The sequence below is a fragment of the Engystomops pustulosus genome, chromosome 3, assembly GCF_040894005.1.
Source record: "Engystomops pustulosus chromosome 3, aEngPut4.maternal, whole genome shotgun sequence".
NCBI lineage: Eukaryota > Metazoa > Chordata > Amphibia > Anura > Leptodactylidae > Engystomops > Engystomops pustulosus.
In genome coordinates, this window is record NC_092413.1 from 152,987,597 (window position 1) to 153,011,196 (window position 23,600).

Sequence of the window (23,600 nt, forward strand, 5' to 3'; positions counted from 1 at the left end):
TACAGAGCTGCTTGAGGGCTTGGTTTTTTGCAGGATATGTTATACTTTTCACCAATACTGAATGTAAACAATTACATTCATTTGATCACTTTTATTGTATTTTATGTGGGATCAGAAATAATAACTTTCAACATTTGTTCATTGTGGAGGTTTGTATGGCAATTTTTACTTTGAGTGTTATACGGGCATGTCAGCTGTTAGTTACAGTTGAAATTATGTGGTTTTTAATACTGATTTAGCTAGGGTGATAAGCTAAACTCCTCCTCTCGTTTCTGGTTTCACCAGCTGAATTCCAATAAATGTCAGGAACTCATCACCCCTTATAGTAAGTGTCAATGTGTACTGTAATTGGGTTCTCTCTTTCATGTTGTATATTCCCCAAATGAAACTACAGTGAAACTCATATTTCACCACAATGTGGCAGATTTATCAAGTGTCTGAAAGTCAGAATATTCCTAGTTGCTCATGGCAACCAATCACAGCTCAGCTTTCATTTTACCAGTGCTCATGAATATTTTAAAGTGGAGCTGTGATTGGTTGCCATGGGCAACAAGAAATATTCCGACTTTCAGACACTTGATAAAAATGCCCCAATGTCTTTGTCACGGGTGCCCCTGCAATCCCCATCTTGGAACGCAGGCGCACCTGTGCCCCTCTCTGTGGTGACGGTTCTTCCCACTCCCCTGGACCTCACTTGCCTCTCTGCGTCCCTGCTCTTGTCTCAGCCGATCAGCATGCGCATCCCCACTCCCTAGAGTGCATGCGTGTTGGCACTCACAGGTTTATAGGGCCAGCTAACCAGATTCCCGTAAATGTTGGCTTCTCTCAGCATTCCCCAATGGATCTTCATGCTATTGCCGATGAGAAAGCTGTTCCCTGTGCTTCGTGCTTGTATTTTGATTTCCTGTTGTGACCCCGGACCTGTTCTTGACTTCGCTCCTCTGCTGCCAGCCATGACCTCATGCTTTGTCCCTGACCTCAATCCATTGCCGCCTGCCTTGACCAACTGCATGTCCCCAACTGCGACATTGCCTGCTGATTCTGTACCTTGACCTTGGCTGCAACAGCGGACAAGTTGCACCTGTGGAACGACCTGGTGGACCATGCTGCAGCAAGACCAACCTGCTTTGTGGCGTGCTCTGGTGAAGACCAAGTGCCACTTAGATTCCGGTCCCAGGTGTCGGCTTTTGTCATCGTCCGCGGTGGTCCAGGGGGTTCACTACCCCAGAAGCCTGACAGTCTTCCCCACATATTCTCTGCTGTATCTAGAGGCCTTGTAAATCATCTTGCAATTAATGCATTACCAAGGAGCCATTCAAAACATCCTGGTAAATGTTCTACATCTGCAACATCCCCCACCGGGGCCTAGCCTTTTCTCGGGGCCTGGGGTCAGCCGGGGCCCGCAGTACCTGAGTGGCTGGCGGTTGCGGCCTAGGCACGCTAGTGTCACGGTGCTTGGTACGGGGGAACCGGAGGGCTGTCCTACAGCCTGGCAGGTCTCCAGCAGGGTGGTGTTGGCAAGAAATGATGAGGGAGAGGCTGCTATAGCGGATCTCCCTGGGGCAACCCCTTAATATCCCGAGGGTGAGTCTCTGGGTGATGGACAGGGTGCCGGTGATGAAGGCAGCCGTATTAGCAGGGACCAGACGGAGACAGAAGTTGAAGAAAACAACTTACAGTTCTTTATTTGAACCGGCAGGAACCGCAGCAACGTGCCTTTAACAGGTAGATGGAGTGCTGAGATGCTTTTGGAGGGAGCCTCAGGAGATAGTTCACCAGCCTGGATGTAGGGGGCAGGCTGGGAGGCAGCTGTGTCCTGGTAGGAAGCTTCAGCTTGTCCTGTAGGGCTTCAGGTATCACCTTTAAAGGTAAGATGATACCCCTTTCCTCACTATACTAACTCTAGTCTTCTTGCTCCACTCTTCAGAGGCAGGGGCTAGGCTCTTCCTGCTCTGTTATGGGCTAGACAGAGATTGCTCACTCACTCACTGAATCTCTAAGATTCTCCTCTTCTAGAATCCCTAGAACATTCCTGGCCAGGGGTTTTATTACTTCCCCTCTGGTCAGGTGGTGGCTGCTCCTCCAATCACATCTCAGCTTACAGAGGACAGGATGTAACACAGATCATTGGATGATAGATTTTACATCATGCACAGATTAACTTCTGCCTTGCCAGGCAGGATTCACCACTGCAATATCCCCTATGTCCTATCAGGACCATGTAGTGTGATGTGGTTACATGCAGGTGGGACGTATTCGCAAACACTCTCTCGCCATTGCATCGGCGAGGGTGTTGCATACCCCGGGGGCAATTGAAAGAGCCGCCCTCGGCTCGACTACAGATGGCTTGAGGGGGCAGAGGTGGATAAGGGCACTTCTGGGAAGTGCAGGCTATGTGAGGTGTAGGGACAAACCGCCCATGGTCCTGGGGACAGGCACCTGGGTTGGTGTCGGACTAAGACAAAAACATGTAGCTTGACAGTTGGTCGCTGACGCCATTAAACCGAACTGTACAGTAGGAAAGGTGTGGTGTCATGTACTGTAATCCACTCCTTGCACCAAGGCCTGTATATTTGTTATATCAACACTTCTTCCCTGGCGGCAATTATATAGTGTGTATATCTGCATTGCGTTAGCATATGCGACACAAGTACCTCCTGACTGGTATCCTTACCCATAGTATGGGTGGCATCCAGGTGCTATCTCTGTAACACCCCCGGTCCCCGTAGGACCCGCAGTTTACGGACTACCCCCACGTGCAAACCTCGGTTTGAGGGATCAGGTAGCGGTCAGTGTTTTACAAAAAGACGGTCCGACACAGCCACACTACAACCTGTAAAGCCTATGAAAGGGTTAATGCAGACTACTGGCATATATTTTGACAGTGTGCAAACAGGTTAACTCACATTGGCTTAGAAGCCCAATGGGTACACATCTTAAAACGTTACAAACGTTACAGAGGTAGCAAGATAGTAAATGTCTCTTTTCCTGCAAAGAAAAGGCATAAAGAGTGCAAGCAGAATGTCCATACCTAAAAAGGAAGGCATTAAGTGCAAAATGATAATAAATTACATGGCAACTTTTCCTTGGAGTTGGCAAAAGTCTCACAGAAGGTCTTTAATGACAAAGTCCATCTTCTGGGTACAGCCCTTGATGTGGGGAAAAGTGCAATAAAGAAGCAAAGGGTCTCCTCTAGTGGAGAGGGACAGAGTCCTTTGAAGAAATCTCCGCTGTGGCAGAGGAAGGGTGCTATCATAGCACAGGACAATAATCAGTTCAAGGTATGTCTCTTGACTGAGATAAATAGGGATGAGAGTCTCAGGAAAGTCTCTGGCTCTTTAGGGAAAATGGAGATAAATACACAATATGTACAGTACCTGAAGTGGGCTACAGCCCTTCAGGGGTTACTCAGTATCTTCTTCGGTGGTAAGTACTTCGGTGTCAGAAAAACGTACCTGCCTCCTCCTTCTGTGTGACACCAGCTGATACTCCTGCAGGTACGCAGGAGCTTTACCTTTTGTCTCCCTTTGAGTTCCGGCTGGGAGAAGATAACAATCTCCTCATCGTCCTCCTCTGAGTCAGGCGCTGGAGTCGGAGTCTCAGCTGCCTCTGATGCTTCAGGGGTTGCAGACAGTGGAGCCGGATCATCCTCCACAGGTAGCAGTATTGGAGACTGCGGTGGGGATGATGGTCTCTCCGAGGTACCTCTTACTGGAGTGGAAACAAAACAGAATTGAGGCACAGTCACAAGTTCCAAGAAACTGGGGGTAGGCGAACACAAGGAGGTCTGTAAGTTGGGGGTCGAGGTGAGAGGTGTGGACATAGGGGCAAAAGGATGTAGACATCTCTTCAGCCGGTTCCTATGTACCCGGAGTAGTGGACGGTCTCCTCTTGAAATCTCGTAGACTTCAGGGGAGAGACTGTCCCTAACTAGGTATGGCTCACGCTCCCAACGCCCATCTAGCTTACTGGTGGGATGGTTGTTGCGCAGCCACACTCGATCTCCTGGGGAAAAAGGCTCAGCACAGGCATTACGATCAAAGTCTCGTTTTTGTTTCTCTCGGGCCTCTTCCAACCGCAGATCCACAACTTCTCTGGCATCCGCCAGGCGCCTCTGGTGTTCGTGAACCCAGTCAGTCTGGGGGAGTAAAGACTGGGAATCAGGGGACTCCATGTCCCAGGTCATATCAGCAGGGAGATGGCCGTGTCTCCCGAACATCAGATAATACGGGGTGTACCCTGTGGAGCAATGAGTGGTATTGTTGTACAGGTACACTAATTCGGGCAACAGTTTTGGCCAGTCAGCCCTTTTTGCAGGGGTCAGAGTCCTCAGCATGTTGATTAGAGTCTGATTCATCTTCTCACAAAGCCCGTTGCCTTGGGGATGATAGGCTGTGGTCCTCAGCTTCTTGCAGCCATATAGAGTGCACAGCTCCTGGAAGACTTGGGACTCAAATGCTGTTCCTTGGTCTGTAAGGATCTGGTCCGGACAGCCATAGGGGAGGATGAAGCTCTTCCACAGGGCCGCTGCGGTAGTCCTTGCAGACAGATCTCTGACAGGTACTGCAACCACAAATTTGGTATAGTGGTCGATGATCGTAAGAGCATAACTGTGACCGGATCTGCTGGGCTCCAACTTCACGTGGTCCAATGCCAGGATCTCCAAGGGCCGTTGGCTCACAATGGGACGTAGAGGGGCCCTTTGATTGTGTCGCTCTCCTCGAGCGATGGCGCAGGCTGGGCATTCTCGACACCAGGCTTCAATGTCGGACTTCATGTTGACCCAGAAGAATCGCCTTCGGAGGGTGGCTTCAGTCTTCTGAGCGCCAAAGTGTCCGGACTGGTCATGGTACATTTCCAGTACTATCTTGGCGTCCCTCCTGGGAATCACAATCTGGTATAGCCGGTCATAAGTGAGAGGGTCCAGAGTTCTTCTCTTTAGCAGACCCTGGTGCATGCTCAGAGTCTTTCTCTGGCGCCACAATTGAGACAGTTCTCCATCAGCTCTTCTGCGCCGGATTCTTTCAGGCACTTGCCCACTAGAGAGATAGTCCATTACTTCTCCTATGGCACGGCTATCAGCCTGAAGACTCATCCAGAGGTCCTTTTCCGCAGGGGGCTCTGACTCTTCTTGAGGAGTAGCTGGCGCTGCCTCTGTCGGTAGGGAGTAAACTCTCTGGGCATCTTGACGCACAAACCGGGCATAGAATGCTGGCATCTCGACATCTTCCCACTGAGCATCCGTGGAGGGTCCCTCCCACTGGTCAGGGAGACGAGACAGAGCGTCGGCGTTGTCATTGGTCTTACCAGCCCGGTACTTGATGGTAAAGTTGAAATTGGCAAGTCTGGAGGCCCACCGTTGTTCCAGTGCTCCAAGACGTGCGGTGTTCAGATGCGCCAAAGGATTATTGTCTGTGAAGACAGTGAAAGATGATGCAGCTAGATAGTCCTTGAACTTTTCGGTCACAGCCCAGACTAACGCCAGAAACTCCAACTTGAAGGAACTGTAGTTCTGGTCGTTTTGCTCCGGTTCTCGGAGGGAACGGCTGGCGTAGGCTATGACCCTTTCAGTTCCGTTTTGGAGCTGGGATAATACCGCCCCTAGACCTTGCTTGCTGGCATCAGTGTATAGGGTGAAAGGCAGACTATAGTCTGGATATCCCAACACCGGAGGCTCAGTCAACCGTTGCTTGAGCATCTGGAAGGCAGCTTCTCGTTTGGCCGTCCACTCAATGGATACTCGGGAACGTTGGCTCTCTTTTGGCAGGCCCCTTAGAAGCTCTTGCAGAGGAGCCGCCAGCTGAGCAAACTTCGGGATGAAACGCCTGTAGTAACTGGCAAATCCCAGGAAGCTTTTGATGTCCCGTACGGTTGATGGGGTAGGCCAGTCGTAGACAGCTGCAATCTTCTCTGGATCTGGCTCAATTCCATGAGCGCTCACCACATGTCCCAGGTACTTGACGCTAGGTTGTAGCAGGTGGCACTTGGAAGGCTTGACCTTCAACCCATGTTGGGTCAGGATTTGGAAGACTTCAGCCAGATGGTGGAGGTGGTCTTCATAAGTCTTGGAGTAGATGATGATGTCGTCCAAATATAGCAGGACGGTCTCGAAGTTGCGATGACCCAAACATCTCTCCATCAGCCGTTGGAATGTGCCTGGGGCGTTGCATAGCCCGAATGGCATGTTGTTGAACTCGAACAGGCCCATTAGGGTGGTGAAAGCCGTCTTCTCTCTGTCTTCTGGTGCCATGGCCACTTGCCAGTAGCCACTGGTCAGGTCCAGGGTAGAGAAGTAGGCAGCTGACCCTAGGGCTACGAGGGATTCCTCGATTCGAGGCAGAGGATAGGCATCCTTGTGGGTGATATTGTTGATCTTCCTATAGTCAACACAGAATCGAAGGGTTCCATCCTTCTTTTTCACAAGGACCAGCGGGGCAGCCCATGGGCTGTGACTTTCCCGGATAACATTGGCTGTCTTCATCTCTTGTACCAGCTTCTTCACCTCTTGGTAGCGGACTGGAGGTATGGGCCGGTATCGTTCCTTGATAGGAGGATGAGAGCCAGTAGGGATGGTATGTTGGATCAGGGTAGTCTGCCCAAAATCCAGTGGGTGTTTGCTGAAGGCCTGGTGGTGCTTCATAACGACATCCAGGACACCTTGTACTTGGTCTGCAGGAGTAAAATCGTCGTCTCCAATATTGAGCTCAAGCCACCAGGATTGCTCGGCAGGCTCACCTTCAGCACTTTGTTTCAGTTCCAACTGTTGGGAGGCAGACAGAGAGGTTTCCACCAAGTCTTCAGGATGCACGCTGAAGAGAGTGGCTACGGCTTGGTACTTTCTCAGATCCACTGGGGAGTCTCCCACATTTAGTAGTCGAATGGGTACTTGTCCTCGGGACACAGTGACTAGGCTCCTGGCGGCTAGAATGGGCAGGTCTTCATCAGCTGGTAGAGGTTCTACTATCGCCTGGTAGTCTTGACCTTGGACGCCCATGCATGCTCGACACCATACTAACGTCTCAGTCCCAGGATGAAGGCGGACAGGTTGGGGATCCTTGATCCGGGCTCTGCAGATTTCTCCATTAGGGCCAGCAAACTTCTGTTGCGCCACTAGAACCTGCATAGTCTCCTGAATTACCTTCCGGGAACCGTTGGGCACTGTTGGCAGGGAGTCGTGGAGAGCCTTCAGCACTTCAGGGTAGCAGTTGCGGAGGACATTGGTACCCAGTACCAGGGAGAAGTTACCGTTTTCGGGCACTCGTGTCACCACTACGCCCTTTCTGGTTAACGCAGTGTCTCCAATGGTTAGCGTGGGCTCCCAGTAGCCGCGGATGGGTACGGGTTTTCCGTTCGTAGCAATAATGTTCAAGTAAGCCTTTGGAGGCTGGACTAAGGATGCTCCTCCTCGGCATTTCTCGAAGGCAGCACTCCGGAGGGTGGTCACTTGAGAGCCGGTATCAATTAAGGCCGGTAGGGTAACTCCATTGATGGTTACATGAACCATGGGGCGAGTCCCCACGAAACTGGGCATCCAGTTAGCATCTCGGGGACTTACAAGTTCTTCCCTTGGAGGTCGTCCCTTAGCTCCAAGGGTTTGTCGTTTAACTGACGACAACCATTCTCTTCATGCCCATATTTAAGGCAGTAGCTGCACCGCTGGCGGGGTTTCTTCTGACTCCAGGTGCTTAACGACTTCGCCTCTCTTGGGTGCTGTTTAGTCGGAGAGTCACGAGGAGTAGCTGACCGTACCGGGTTCTCTGGAGGTTTCCTCCTCATAGCGGAGACAGTTACTTCCAACTGGGTCAACCGATCGAGGATTTGATGCAGGGTGTCCGCCAGGTTAGGGACCGGTCCTGTTATGCCAGTAACTTCCATAGCCGCAGGAGTAGGTGATGCTGACTGCGTGGGATAGCAAGCGAGAGCAGATTCTTCCATTTCCACGGATTCAGGCTCTTTCTGCGGTCCAGTAGGGGGTCGGTCTCCTAATATGTCAAGGCAATTTCCTTAAACTCAAGGAAAGAGGCCTGGGCATGTTGAGAAGAGATGATCTTTAGTTGACACCTTTGATTTCTATCAACAAGTCCATTAATAAATTGTTCCCTTAAGGTTTGATCAGAGGTTTCAGCGTCTTTGGGCTCAAGGCAGGTGATGGCCTTCCATGTCTCCTGTAGGGAGAGGGCAAAGTCTCGGAGGGACTCTTGGGGCTTCTGTCTTTTCCCGAAGAATTTCTGCTTTAACTCGGAGACGGTACACTTGTCAAAGGTGTTGCGTAGCCTATCAAGAATTTGGACCACATTCTGACACTGTTCTCGGGGCCAAGACTTGACTTCCCGGAGAGCGGGTCCTTTCAACTGCCCGATGAGGATGCCCACTTTCTGTTCCTCTGTGAACGGGAGCAAGGCGAAGGTGGCTAACAACTTGGCCCTGAATTCAGGGAGAGTATGTGATTCTCCCTCGTAGTAGGGTAACCAGGGGGCCCCCGGATAGTAGGGCATAGTCAGAGGCATCATGGTGGGGGTCCCAAGGACCCTGGCTGTAGCAGGGGTGAAAGGACTCTCTGGAGGGCTTAACATGCTCCGGTACCCTGAGGAGGGACCAGGGGACGGGACCTGCTCCAATCCCGTATCTTCGTCCTGGGTGGACATGACTGGCCTAGCTGAGGGAAGTCTGTAGGGTTACACAATGTCCGTTGCTAGGGGCGATGGCTAGAATGGGACGTGGGCACTTTAAGACACAGTCACTATTCCCTGGGAGGTAAGCCAATAACCTAGCATCGGAAACAATCTCTACCCCCCTTTAACTTCCCAGCGGTACTCACTCAGGATCAGCCGCGGTGCACGAAGGACTCCGTTCCCGATGTCCGGCAGGCAGCAGAGGAACGGTGATGCTCAGCGGTGTTCTCCTCCAGTCGCAGGACACGTGCGCCGGAACTCCGGATGAGGCGCACGCTGCTGGCAGGCTTCAGGCACAGCCTGCGCCGAAATCCAAGATGGCCGATTAACCCTCTTTGTTGCCGGCCGCACACGCTCCAGCTCCTCCTCCACAGTACTTCGCGCCACTCGCGCAGGGGGCGGAGCCTAGTGGCGACTCTGGAGATACTGGAAATACTTGCTGCGCCACGCGCCTCTGAGGTAAAATGCTTCAGGCGCAGCAGCGCCGGATGTAGCAGAGCTGACAAAGTTCTTTGCAGGGTTTAACCTCTTGAGTGCTGGAGCGGAGCTCGACAGCACGTGGCAGCAGTAATACAGTTCAATGTGAAACACACAAAGTCACTTGGGCCTATACCCGAATGGCAGCAGGGTTAGGCAGTACAATCGTTTCTTAATAAAGTACAGTCTTTAGTGCCAGAATAAGGCACAGAAGTATATATCCTGTGATCGTGACGCCACTTGCAACATCCCCCACCGGGGCCTAGCCTTTTCTCGGGGCCTGGGGTCAGCCGGGGCCCGCAGTACCTGAGTGGCTGGCGGTTGCGGCCTAGGCACGCTAGTGTCACGGTGCTTGGTACGGGGGAACCGGAGGGCTGTCCTACAGCCTGGCAGGTCTCCAGCAGGGTGGTGTTGGCAAGAAATGATGAGGGAGAGGCTGCTATAGCGGATCTCCCTGGGGCAACCCCTTAATATCCCGAGGGTGAGTCTCTGGGTGATGGACAGGGTGCCGGTGATGAAGGCAGCCGTATTAGCAGGGACCAGACGGAGACAGAAGTTGAAGAAAACAACTTACAGTTCTTTATTTGAACCGGCAGGAACCGCAGCAACGTGCCTTTAACAGGTAGATGGAGTGCTGAGATGCTTTTGGAGGGAGCCTCAGGAGATAGTTCACCAACCTGGATGTAGGGGGCAGGCTGGGAGGCAGCTGTGTCCTGGTAGGAAGCTTCAGCTTGTCCTGTAGGGCTTCAGGTATCACCTTTAAAGGTAAGATGATACCCCTTTCCTCACTATACTAACTCTAGTCTTCTTGCTCCACTCTTCAGAGGCAGGGGCTAGGCTCTTCCTGCTCTGGTATGGGCTAGACAGAGATTGCTCACTCACTCACTGAATCTCTAAGATTCTCCTCTTCTAGAATCCCTAGAACATTCCTGGCCAGGGGTTTTATTACTTCCCCTCTGGTCAGGTGGTGGCTGCTCCTCCAATCACATCTCAGCTTACAGAGGACAGGATGTAACACAGATCATTGGATGATAGATTTTACATCATGCACAGATTAACTTCTGCCTTGCCAGGCAGGATTCACCACTGCAATATCCCCTATGTCCTATGTCCCCTATGATGTGGTTACATGCAGGTGGGACGTATTCGCAAACACTCTCTCGCCATTGCATCGGCGAGGGTGTTGCACCTCTATTACCAGTATGTAACACATCCCATATTTGCCATGTTGAATATAACCGTTGATCCCTATGTCCATCCAGGTACTACATTCTTTGGGTTTTATTAAATAGCTCTTGACCAATCTGTTGTTTGGTGACTCATTCTTACTATGAAGAACCATGAGAACCAGTCAATAAAACATGCTAATACTTTCCAATATTTTTGCTGGAAATTGTACATTTTTTACATTGTTATTGTTATATATGTGTGCACTTCCATCACTGTTTTTAGTGGCAAGTAAATCTTTCCTTCTCCTTTGAGCCACCTCCCTGAAGATACTTGAGTAAATTATCTGTTTAACTCCCTGCTTTAAAAAAAAAAAGACTACAGGTCTTCCGATTGTCTCAAGAATGATTTTCATTGCTTTTGTACTTTGTATAGGCAGTGCCCAGGTTACATACAAGACCTGTAGGTTTGTTTTTAAGTTGAATTTGTATGCAAGTCGGAACTGTATACTTTATAATTGAAACCCCAGCTAAATTTTTTTGGCCTCTGTGACAACTGGATTTTAAAAATGTTGGATTGTCATGAGAACCAGGATTAACAAATAAATCTTGATTGCAGACACCTGCAATTACAGATGATTATTGTAGCCCAAGGCGAAAGTACTGTAAATTACCAACAACTCCTGATTATAACCAGGGTTTGTCTGTATGTCGGTGTTGTGAAATCTGGGACCTCCTGTATTGTACTTTTGGGATACCCCTACAGAAGTGTTTAGGTGAATACTTTCTCACTAAGGAGCATTTTTGTTTATTTGGGTTTCCTGTAAATACAGTAGTTGTTTGTAAATCACCCAGGGAGGCCCTTCTGGGAACCTCTAGTCATCTAGGAAAGGCAATGTTCAGAATCAACAAGCTATCCTGTGCCCTTCTCCAGAGGACTCACTGTTCAACATTTTCTTTTCAAAATGTAAGGAGATTATACAACAGATGCCTCCAACCAGCCAAATTGCATATTGGCATACATTTAATGCATATGGGCTACCCATCACGAGCTGGTGGGACACTTTTCAATCAAATAGAAAAAAGTTCCAGGGGCATAAAACTTGGAGGACACTCAGCAGAAACTCATTATGGGCCTGGGACTGATTTCCCTTTGATTTAAAAAAAATAACCCACTAAATTCTAAGATATGGTATATTGTTTCTATGTCTATACTTGCCAACCAAGTATTCTCATCCACGCCTCAATCTCATCAAACATTAAAGCAAATCCGACCTCAAATTATCTTAAAATTTCATCAACATAGACACCCAAATACTATATAACAGTGATGGCGAACCTTTTAGAGACCGAGTGCCAAACTCCAAACCAAAGTCCATGTAATCATCGCAAAGTGCCAACACGTCTATTTAGCCTAAAATCACACCATACCACTCTATATGGGACATATGATACTGCTACATGATGACCATTACCAGTACAACAAGATAAATACCACCATACTGATAATGAACAGACCACTAAAGAAAGTCCAACATCACCAATTATATCACAAAGCAGGAGCAAGTACAGCGGGGAATACTACCCCCATCCAGTGAGGAACACTACCCCCATCCAGTGAGGGACACTACCCCCTAGAGCAGTGATGGCGAACCTTTTAGAGACAGGGTGCCCAAACTTAAACCAAAACCTAATTATTTACCATCAAGTGCCAACTTGACAATTTAAACAGTAACTTATTGCTCTCTTTTGTTCCACAACAGTCAATCGTATCAGCCCCCTGAGGACACCAATACAGTTAAAAGCAGGAAGACAAATTCAGACATCATTGTAGCTTCCCTCCAGGGTCTCTCTGTACAGGAAGAATCGTGGGGCCAGTAGTAGGACCTCCAAAAATATTGTGGCCCTGTTCACACCTTCTTACTCTTGCAGTTCCAATCAGTCAAGGATACGTTACCTTAAAAGAGTGCCAAGAGCTGCATCTCAATTGTCTAGGACTACAGGAAGTTTTAAGTCCTATCTGGTGAACTTTGTCCTGGGGCGACAGCCTGGGTGCCCACAGAAAGGTCCCAGAGTGCCACCTCTGGCACCCGTGCCATAGGTTCGCCATCACTGCCCTAGAGTGAGAAACACTACCCCCATCCAGTGAGGGACACTACCCCCATCCAGTGAGGATCACTACCCCCATCCAGTGAGGATCACTACCCCTGTAGAGTGAAGAACACTACCCCCATCCAGTGAGGATCACTACCCCCATAGAGTGAAGAACACTACCCCCATCCAGTGAGGATCACTACCCCCATCCAGTGAGAAACACTACCCCCATCCAGTGAGAAACACTACCCCCATCCAGTGAGGAACACTACCACCATCCAGTGAGGATCACTACCCCATCCAGTGAGGATCACTACCCCAATCCAGTGAGAAACACTACCCCCATCCAGTGAGGACACTACCCCCATCCAGTGAGGGACACTACCCCCATCCAGTGAGGATCACGACTCCCATCCAGTGAGGATCACTACCCCCATCCAGTGAGAAACACTATCCCCATCCAGTGAGGATCACTACCCCCATCCAGTGAGGATCACTACCCCCATCCAGTGAGGATCACTACCCCCATCCAGTGAGGATCACTACCCCCATCCAGTGAGGAACACTACCCCCATCCAGTGAGGATCACTACCCCCATCCAGTGAGGATCACTACCCCCATCCAGTGAGGATCACTACCCCCATCCAGTGAGGATCACTACCCCCATCCAGTGAGGATCACTACCTCCATCCAGTGAGGATCACTACCCCCATCCAGTGAGGATCACTACCCCCATCCAGTGAGGATCACTACCCCCATCCAGTGAGGAACACTACCCCCATCCAGTGAGGAACACTACCCCCATCCAGTGGGGATCACTACCCCCATCCAGTGAGGATCACTACCCCCATCCAGTGGCAATATGAAGGATTTTTGAATTCGGCAGGGGGTGTGTAGGGTAATGTGTATGTTGTAGGGTGGAGGGTGGGTGCACTGAACAGCAAATCTACATGCAATCAGGCAGGTGAATTTACCATCAAATCACCACATATGACACATGTCTGTGGCCACACACACATACGTATATACATATATATACACTCCCCTTGGTCTGGAGCTCTGGGCACCTGTGCCATGCTGTCAGTGAGGGCAGTATAGTGCACCCCAGGGTCACTGGCAGCATGGTACAGTGACAGGAGAACTGGACCAGGGGCAGAATATATGTGGCCACAGACATGTGTCATACAGGGCAGTTTGGGACACTAAACAATGAGCACCTATAGATGTTCAGTGTCCCAACGCTGCCTGCCTGCTGCCTGTGTAATGCACACAGAGCAACTACTGCTGCACTCCTCTGTACTCACTGTGCGCTGATGCTGTAAGCTCCGGCAGTTTTCTCTCACTCTCCTCCTGTTCCCGGGCTGGAGGAGGAGGGAGTGGAGGGGCGGGCACTGACCTGCTGCTGTGTCTCTAGGCAGTACTAATGACAGACGCAGCCTTCAGTGAAAGAGATCACTGGAGCTCTCGGCGATCGGCAGCTTTTCCTGCCTGCCTGGAGTTCTAATGATTTATATATAGACAGCAGGGGAGATGGTCCGCGTGCCCACAGAGAGGGCTCGGCGTGCCCTCTCTGGCATGCGTGCCGTAGGTTCGCCACCACTGCTATATAACATGCAAAAAAGTTTGCATCTGTATTAGTCAGGAAGATTAATGACAAACATAAAATCATTTTCAGCATTTGAATACACAATATGTGTTCATTACTTATTTATAATGGTGTCATTGGACAAATGAGAGAAGTAGTTAAAGTGACTTATTATAACATAGTTACCTGACTTTTTGTTCTTCTTTACTTAAGCCCAGCCCATATTTTGTATATATATCAGAGCAGGAATGATTCCCTTCCAGAACCCTTCAAATAGAAATACACATATTAATGATAATGATAGCAATATAGAAATGGAAACATAAAATTGTACCCTTACCCAATTTTTTTAAAGAAGCCTTCAGATGGATCCCACACATAGCGAGTCTTCTGTACTTCAATATATCGTACCTGTGAATTAATATAAAAGAGTCATTTGAGTAAAGAGATGTCATCACATGTCCTGTAAATCCCACTTTGTTGTACTTGTGGTCCTGTGCCCCTGCGGGCGATTTTGTATTGGAAAAATATATTTGCTTTGTGGAGCACTGAAATTTAATAAGAACTGGAGAGGGTGCCCCACAGATGATTGAGTATATTAGAAGCCATCATTCTGGAGATGTCTCCATTTTAAGTTTTGGAGGTTTAGAATATTGGTTGGAATGTTGCTTGGAAAGGAGGCCAGATGGATTATAAGAACAAATGCAATGTGCCCCAAGGGTTAAATTATTATTAGTGCCATTAGATCACAATATTGTGATCCCTGGTCCTCGATTACTTTTATATTGTGGCCCTCTACACTATTACCCCCTATAATAGTGTAGCCCCTTGTCCTCCATCCCCCTCATATATCTACTTCCAGTTATCTATGCTCTTAGCTGTAGCACTGGTTCAGGCAAGACAAACGTGGCAGTCCGGGACAATCTCCCAACCGCCGACCATGATAAATTGTGAAAAAATCAGTCCCACCGAGTCTGGGATGGTTGGGAGCTATGATAGTTTTTAATCTAAAAAGCATCATGTTCAATTGCTATGTAAAACCTGTATAATGGTCAGTGACTGGTAACCAAACATAACCCAGCAGCTACTTTCGGAAGATGTGCAGTGACACTGCTTCCAAAGTAAAATGTAAGTACATGCATAACAAGAGATAAGCAGCACTACCTCAAATCATAAGAAACAAGTAGTGCTAGTGTCTCAATAAAAAGATGACATGCAGTGCTATCCCCTCCATAATAAGAGATATTCAGGGTCAGTGACTTCATAATAAAAGATATGCATTGCCAGTGCTTAATAATAAAATATATGCAGTGTAGAGATGAGCAAGCACTAAAATGCTCGGGTACTCGTTATTCGAGACGAACTTTTCCCGATGCTCGAGTGCTCGTCTCGAATAACGAGCCCCATTGAAGTCAATGGGAGACTCGAGCATTTTTCAAGGGGACCAAGGCTCTGCACAGGGAAGCTTGGCCAAACACCTGGGAACCTCAGAAAAGGATGGAAACACCACGGAAATTGACAGGAAACAGCAGGGGCAGCATGCATGGATGCCTCTGAGGCTGCTTAATCGCACCATTATGCCAAAACTATGGGCAACAGCATGGCCATGACAGAGTGACAGAATGAAGCTAGATAGCATCTAAAACATCCAATAATTGACCCTGACACTATAGGGGACGGCATGCAGAGGCAGCGGCAGCAGCGGCAGGCTAGAGAGTGGCATGGCGACATACCCTAAATGGACTCAGGCTTCAAACCAATGGGTGGCAGAGAGGAACCAAAGGAGGTGAGCAAGAAGCGCTCAAATAATATCGGTACATGATAAAAGTTTGCCAGTATATTTTGTGGATTACACAGCAGGGTGGCGACAAAGTTAACATGGAAGCCATGAAAACAACCCAAAATTCTGCCTGACACAGCTCGTTTGATAAGGGGACCATGTATGGAGGCAGTGAACTAGTAGTAGATTAAAGGTGCTGCAGTTAAAACTATGTTAGTTGGATCTTGGCATGGAGCTGGCGCTCCGCTGCCAGGCGAGCTTTCGCCAATCCAAGCCCCTGTCTCTAGGCTACTCCCCAAACAGCACTTCTAAGAACCTTTTGTATAAGATCAAGTGTAGTAGCGTTCTTATAAGTTTGGGATATGGCGGGTGAGGGGAATGTAAACAGATGCGCAAGAAGCGCTGAAATAATATTGGTAAATGATAAAAGTTTGCCAGTATATTTTGTGGATAACACAGCAGGGTGGCGACAAAGTTAACAACTTTGATGTGGAATCCATGAAAACAACCCAAATTTCTGCCTGACACACCTCGTTTGATAAAGGGACGATGTATGGAGGCAGCTATATGGACGACTTTTGGAGGTAGCAATGGAGACAACGTGTGGAGGCTGCTATGGAGACAATTTAATTTGGATAGTGCCTGTATGTGGCAGTCCCAAAAAGTTTTCAAACCAGAGGAGCAGGTAGGTGGCCCTCCAGAAAATTAAATAGATTGAGTGCCTGTATGTGGCAGTCCAAAAAAGTTTTCAAACCAGAGGAGCAGGTAGATGGCCCTCCAGAAAAATGAAATAGATTGAGTGCCTGTATGTGGCAGTCCCAAAAAGTTTTCAAACCAGAGGAGCAGGTAGGTGGCCCTCCAGAAAAATGAAATAGATTGAGTGCCTGTATGTGGCAGTCCAAAAAAGTTTTCAAACCAGAGGAGCAGGTACGTGGCCCTCCAGAAAAATGTAATAGATTGAGTGCCTGTATGTGGCAGTCCCAAAAAGTTTTCAAACCAGAGGAGCAGGTAGGTGGCCCTCCAGAAAAATGAAATAGATTGAGTGCCTGTATGTGGCAGTCCCAAAAAGTTTTCAAACCAGAGGAGCAGGTAGGTGGCCCTCCAGAAAAATTGAATAGATTGAGTGCCTGTATGTGGCAGTCCAAAAAAGTTTTCAAACCAGAGGAGCAGGTAGGTGGCCCTCCAGAAAAATGAAATAGATTGAGTGCCTGTATGTGGCAGTCCCAAAAAGTTTTCAAAGCAGAGGAGCAGTTAGGTGGCCCTCCAGAAAAATGAAATAGATTGAGTGCCTGTATGTGGCAGTCCCAAAAAGTTTTCAAACCAGAGGAGCAGGTAGGTGGCCCTCCAGAAAAATGAAATAGATTGAGTGCCTGTATGTGGCAGTCCCAAAAAGTTTTTAAACCAGAGGAGCAGGTAGGTGGCCCTCCAGAAAAATGAAATAGATTGAGTGCCTGTATGTGGCAGTCCAAAAAAGTTTTCAAACCAGAGGAGCAGGTAGGTGGCCCTCCAGAAAAATGAAATAGATTGAGTGCCTGTATGTGGCAGTCCAAAAAAGTTTTCAAACAAGAGGAGCAGGTAGGTGGCCCTCCAGAAAAATTGAATAGATTGAGTGCCTGTATGTGGCAGTCCAAAAAAGTTTTCAAACCAGAGGAGCAGGTAGGTGGCCCTCCAGAAAAATGGAATAGATTGAGTGCCTGTATGTGGCAGTCCAAAAAAGTTTTCAAACCAGAGGAGCAGGTAGGTGGCCCTCCAGAAAAATTGAATAGATTGAGTGCCTGTATGTGGCAGTCCAAAAAAGTTTTCAAACCAGAGGAGCAGGTAGGTGGCCCTCCAGAAAAATGGAATAGATTGAGTGCCTGTATGTGGCAGTCCAAAAAAGTTTTCAAACCAGAGGAGCAGGTAGGTGGCCCTCCAGAAAAATGAAATAGATTGAGTGCCTGTATGTGGCAGTCCCAAAAAGTTTTCAAACCAGAGGAGCAGGTAGGTGGCCCTCCAGAAAAATTACATAGATTGAGTGCCTGTATGTGGCACTCCCAAAAATTGTTTAAAACAGAGGACCGGGTCGGTGGCCCTCCAGAAAAATTAAATGCATAAAGTACTATAGCTAGAGCCAGTGGGCCCTGTCAAAAAATAGCCAGTTTCCTCTGCTTTACTGTACAAAGAGGAGGAGAAGGAGGAAAATGAGGAGGAGGAGGAGTGGATAAATTATTCAGGTTGAGCTTCCTTCACCTGGTGGAGATTGGAAATAATGAGAAATCCAGGCTTTATTCATCTTAATAAGCGTCAGCCTGTCAGCGCTGTCAGTCGACAGGCGTGTACGCTTATCGGTGATGATGCCACCAGCTGCACTGAAAACCCGCTCGGACAAGACGCTAGCGGCAGGGCAGGCAAGAACCTCCAAGGCGTACAGCGCCAGTTCGTGCCACATGTCCAGCTTTGAAACCCAGTAGTTGTAGGGAGCTGTGTGATCATTTAGGACGATGGTATGGTCAGCTACGTACTCCCTCACCATCTTTCTGTAAAGATCAGCCCTACTCTGCCGAGACTGGGGACAGGTGACAGTGTCTTGCTGGGGTGACATAAAGCTGGCAAAAGCCTTGTAAAGCGTACCCTTGCCAGTGCTGGACAAGCTGCCTGCTCGCCTACTCTCCCTCGCTACTTGTCCCGCAGAACTACGCACTCTGCCGCTAGCGCTGTCAGAAGGGAAATACTGTTTCAGCTTGTGCACCAGGGCCTGCTGGTATTCATGCATTCTCACACTCCTTTCCTCTCCAGGGATGAGAGTGGAAAGATTTTGCTTGTACCGTGGGTCCAGGAGAGTGAACACCCAGTAATCGGTGCTGGAATAAATTCTTTGAACGCGAGGGTCACGGGATAGGCAGCCTAGCATGAAATCTGCCATATGCGCCAGAGTACCAACGCGTAAGAATTCACTCCCCTCACTGGCCTGACTGTCCATTTCCTCCTCCTCCAACTCCTCCAACTCCTCTTCTTCTGCCCATACACGCTGAACAGTGAAGGACTCAACAATGGTCCCCTCTTGTGTCTCGCCAACATTCTCCTCCTCTTCCTCCTCATCCTCCTCCACCTCCACCTCCTCCGATATGCGCTGAGAAACAGACCTAAGGGTGCTTTGGCTATCAACAAGGGAATCTTCTTCCCCCGTCTCTTGTGACGAGCGCAAAGCTTCCGACTTCATGCTGATCAGAGAGTTTTTCAACAGACCAAGCAGCGGGATGGTGAGGCTGATGATGGCGGCATCGCCACTGACCATCTGTGTTGACTCCTCAAAGTTACTCAGCACCTGACAGATATCAGACATCCACGTCCACTCCTCATTGTAGACTTGAGGAAGCTGACTGACCTGACTACCAGTTCTGGTGGAAGTTGACATCTGGCAGTCTACAATCGCTCGGCGCTGCTGGTAAACTCTGGATAACATGGTCAGTGTTGAATTCCACCTCGTGGGCACGTCGCACAACAGTTGGTGAGCGGGCAGTTGGAGGCGGCGCTGCGCTGCCCTGAGAGTGGCAGCATCTGTGCTGGACTTCCTGAAATGCGCACAGATGCGGCGCACCTTCGTGAGCAAATCTGACAGATTGGGGTATGTCTTGAGGAAACGCTGAACTATCAGATTTAACACATGGGCCAGGCATGGCACATGTGTCAGTCTGCCGAGTTGCAGAGCCGCCACCAGGTTACGGCCGTTGTCACACACAACCATGCCTGGCTTCAGGTTCAGCGGTGCCAGCCACAGATCAGTCTGCGCCGTGATGCCCTGTAATAGCTCTTGGGCGGTGTGCCTTTTATCGCCTAGGCTCAGCAGTTTGAGCACCTCCTGCTGTCGCTTAGCGACGGCACTGCTGCTGTGCCTAGAGCTACCGACTGATGGCGCCATGCCCACGGATGGTAGTTCGGAGGAGGAGGTGGAGGAGGGGTGGGAGGAGGAGGAGGCATAGTAGGCCTGAAACACCTGGACCGAGGTAGGCCCCGCAATCCTCGGCGTCGGCAGTATATGACCAGCCGCAGGGTCAGACTCGGTCCCAGCCTCCACCAAGTTAACCCAATGTGCCGTCAGCGATATATAGTGGCCCTGCCCGGCAGCACTCATGCACGTGTCCGTGGTCAGGTGGACCATGTCAGAAACGGCGTTGGTCAGGGCACGGATGATGTTGTCTGACACGTGCTGGTGCAGGGCTGGGACGGCACATCGGGAAAAGTAGTGGCGGCTGGGGACCGAATTCCGAGGGGCGGCCGCCGCCATGAGGTTGCGAAAGGCCTCGGTCTCTACTAGCCTATAGGGCAGCATCTCCAGGCTAAGCAATCTGGAGATGTGGACATTAAGGGCTTGGGCGTGCGGGTGGGTTGCACTATATTTGCGTTTCCGCTCCAGCGTCTGAGGTATGGAGAGCTGAACGCTGGTGGATGCTGTGGAGGATCGTGGAGGCGACGATGGGGTTTTTGTGGCAGGGTCCTGGGCAGGGGGCTGACTATCACCTGACACAGGGGAAGGAGCAGTGGTGTGCACGGCTGGAGGTGAACGGGCTTGTTGCCACTGAGTGGGGTGTTTAGCATTCATATGCCTGCGCATACTGGTGGTAGTTAAGCTAGTAGTGGTGGAACCCCTGCTGATCCTGGTTTGGCAAATGTTGCACACCACAGTCCGTCGGTCATCCTGTGTTTCCTTAAAGAACCTCCAGACTTCTGAAAATCTAGCCCTCGCCGCAAGAGCCCTCGCCACGGGAGCTTCACTAGTTGACACATTTGGCGCTGATGCACCAGCTCTGGCCCTGCCTCTCCGTCTGGCCCCACCACTGCCTCTTCCAACCTGTTCTGGTCGAGGACTCTCCTCCGTCTCAGAAGCACTGTGTTCACCCGGCCTATCAACCCAGCTTGGGTCTGTCACCTCATCATCCTCCGATCCCTCCGTCTGCTCCCCCCTCGGACTTCCTGCCCTGACAACAACTTCCCCACTGTCTGACAACCGTGTCTCCTCATCGTCGGACACCTCTTTACACACTTCTTCCACTACGTCAAGAAGGTCATCATCACCCACAGACTGTGACTGGTGGAAAACCTGGGCATCGGAAAATTGCTCAGCAGCAACCGGACAAGTGGTTTGTGAGTGTGGGAAGGGTCCAGAAAACAGTTCCTCAGAGTATGCCGGTTCAAATGCCAAATTTTCCTGGGAGGGGGCAGACTGGGGGGGGAGGAGGCTGAGGTGCAGGAGCTGGAGGAGTGGCGATTTCGGTGAAATGGGTGGACTGCGTGGAAGACTGACTGGTGGACAAATTGCTCGAAGCATTGTCGGCAATCCACGACATCACCTGTTCGCACTGTTCTGGCCTCAACAGTGCTCTACCACGAGTCCCAGTAACTTCAGACATGGACCTAGGGAGTGTAGCTCTGCGGCGTTCCCCTGCTCCCTCATAAGCAGGTGGTGTTTCACCCCGCCCAGGACCACGGCCTCTGACCCCTGCAGTAGTTGGACGCCCACGTCCCCGCCCTCGTCCTCTACCCCTAGCCCTCGGGTTAAACATTTTTAAAATGAGAGTTATAACTTTAATTTTTTTTTTAACTTTTTTTTGTGTTTTTTGTTTTTTTTTGTGTTTTTTAGTTTTTAAAACCAAACGATGCTATCCTATTGCTATGGCTATTTTCTAGCCAAGTATGAAAGCACACTACTATGCCAGATGAGATGACGCTGAGTTATTAAACAAAATAAACGTAAAATAAAAAAGGAAATGGCAGACTGTGCCTAATTGAAATCCAACCCCTAATAAATTTTCCCACTTCGGTCTTTGCGATGGATATGTGCGTCACTAAGCGCAAAACACAGCGATCGCAAGTCTCACTACAAATTGCTCACAATTTGCTAGTAGATGCACTGCAGCAAGTACAGCCACCAGCAGATCAACCAGAAATCAAATATATATAACGCTACTGTAGGCGTAAGTAAGCCGTTTGGATTCTCCTATGGCTATTTTCTAGCCAAGTATGAAAGCACACTACTATGCCAGATGAGATGACGCTGAGTTATTAAACAAAATAAACGTAAAATAAAAAAGGAAATGGCAGACTGTGCCTAATTGAAATCCAACCCCTAATAAATTTTCCCACTTCGGTCTTTGCGATGGATATGTGCGTCACTAAGCGCAAAACACAGCGGTCGCAAGTCTCACTACAAATTGCTCACAATTTGCTAGTAGATGCACTGCAGCAAGTACAGCCACCAGCAGATCAACCAGAAATCAAATATATATAACGCTACTGTAGGCGTAAGTAAGCCGTTTGGATTCTCCTATGGCTATTTTAGCACACTACTATGCCAGATGAGATGACGCTGAGTTATTAAACAAAATAAACGTAAAATAAAAAAGGAAATGGCAGACTGTGCCTAATTGAAATCCAACCCCTAATAAATTTTCCCACTTCGGTCTTTGCGATGGATATGTGCGTCACTAAGCGCAAAACACAGCGGTCGCAAGTCTCACTACAAATTGCTCACAATTTGCTAGTAGATGCACTGCAGCAAGTACAGCCACCAGCAGATCAACCAGAAATCAAATATATATAACGCTACTGTAGGCGTAAGTAAGCCGTTTGGATTCTCCTATGGCTATTTTCTAGCCAAGTATGAAAGCACACTACTATGCCAGATGAGATGACGCTGAGTTATTAAACAAAATAAACGTAAAATAAAAAAGGAAATGGCAGACTGTGCCTAATTGAAATCCAACCCCTAATAAATTTTCCCACTTCGGTCTTTGCGATGGATATGTGCGTCACTAAGCGCAAAACACAGCGGTCGCAAGTCTCACTACAAATTGCTCACAATTTGCTAGTAGATGCACTGCAGCAAGTACAGCCACCAGCAGATCAACCAGAAATCAAATATATATAACGCTACTGTAGGCGTAAGTAAGCCGTTTGGATTCTCCTATGGCTATTTTCTAGCCAACTATGAAAGCACACTACTATGCAAGATGAGATGACACTGAGTTATTAAAAAAATAAACGTAAAATAAAAAGTAAATGGCAGACTGTGCCTAATTGAAATCAAACCCCTAATAAATTTTCCCACTTTGGTGTTTGAGGTGGATATGTGTGTCACTAAGAGCTAAACACAACGGTAGCAAGTCCCCCTGCAAATTCCTCACAATATGGTACGAGCTGCAAATAAAAAAAAAAAAGTATAACGTTATTGTAGCCCTAAGAAGGGCTGTTGGGTTCTTGGAGAATCACTCCTGCCTAACAGTAAGCTAATAGAACACCCTAACGCTTTCCCTGACCAGCAGCAGCTCTCTCCCTAGCGGCATCCAGACACAGAATGATCCGAGCAGCGCGGGCAGCGGCTAGTCTATCCCAGGGTCACCTGATCTGGCCAGCCAACCACTGCTATCGACGTGTAAGGGTACCACGTCATGCTGGGTGGAGTGCAGAGTCTCCTGGCTTGTGATTGGCTCTATTTCTGGCCGCCAAAAAGCAAAACAGCGGGAGCTGCCATTTTCTCGAGCGGGCGAAGTATTCGTCCGAGCAACGAGCAGTTTCGAGTACGCTAATGCTCGACCGAGCATCAAGCTCGGACGAGCATGTTCGCTCATCTCTAATGCAGTGCCATTGTCTTTATTATAAGAGTCAAACAGTGCCAGTGCCTCCATAATAAGGGTTCTTCAATAATAGTGCCCCATTACAATAGATAGGCAGAGCCAGGGCCTCCATAAGAGTTATACAATGCCAGTACCTCCATAATAAAAGATATGCAGTGCCAGTGCCTCCATATTAATAGATATGCAGTGCTAGTGCTCCAAAAATAAAATATATCC

General features: G+C 49.0%; 1 protein-coding gene across 1 annotated transcript in view; it reads right to left on the reverse strand.

The window, feature by feature from the left end:
• Window positions 1–23,600, reverse strand: part of LOC140122122 (probable cation-transporting ATPase 13A5) — a 117,460-nt gene that overhangs the window by 71,633 nt on the left and 22,227 nt on the right. Inside the window, exons 4-5 of the mRNA XM_072142614.1 lie at window positions 14,335–14,405; window positions 14,181–14,261 (exon numbers count right to left, since the gene is read on the reverse strand). Of these exons, the coding sequence (XP_071998715.1) occupies window positions 14,181–14,261; window positions 14,335–14,405 (152 nt within the window). The remainder of the gene's footprint in view (window positions 1–14,180; window positions 14,262–14,334; window positions 14,406–23,600) is intronic.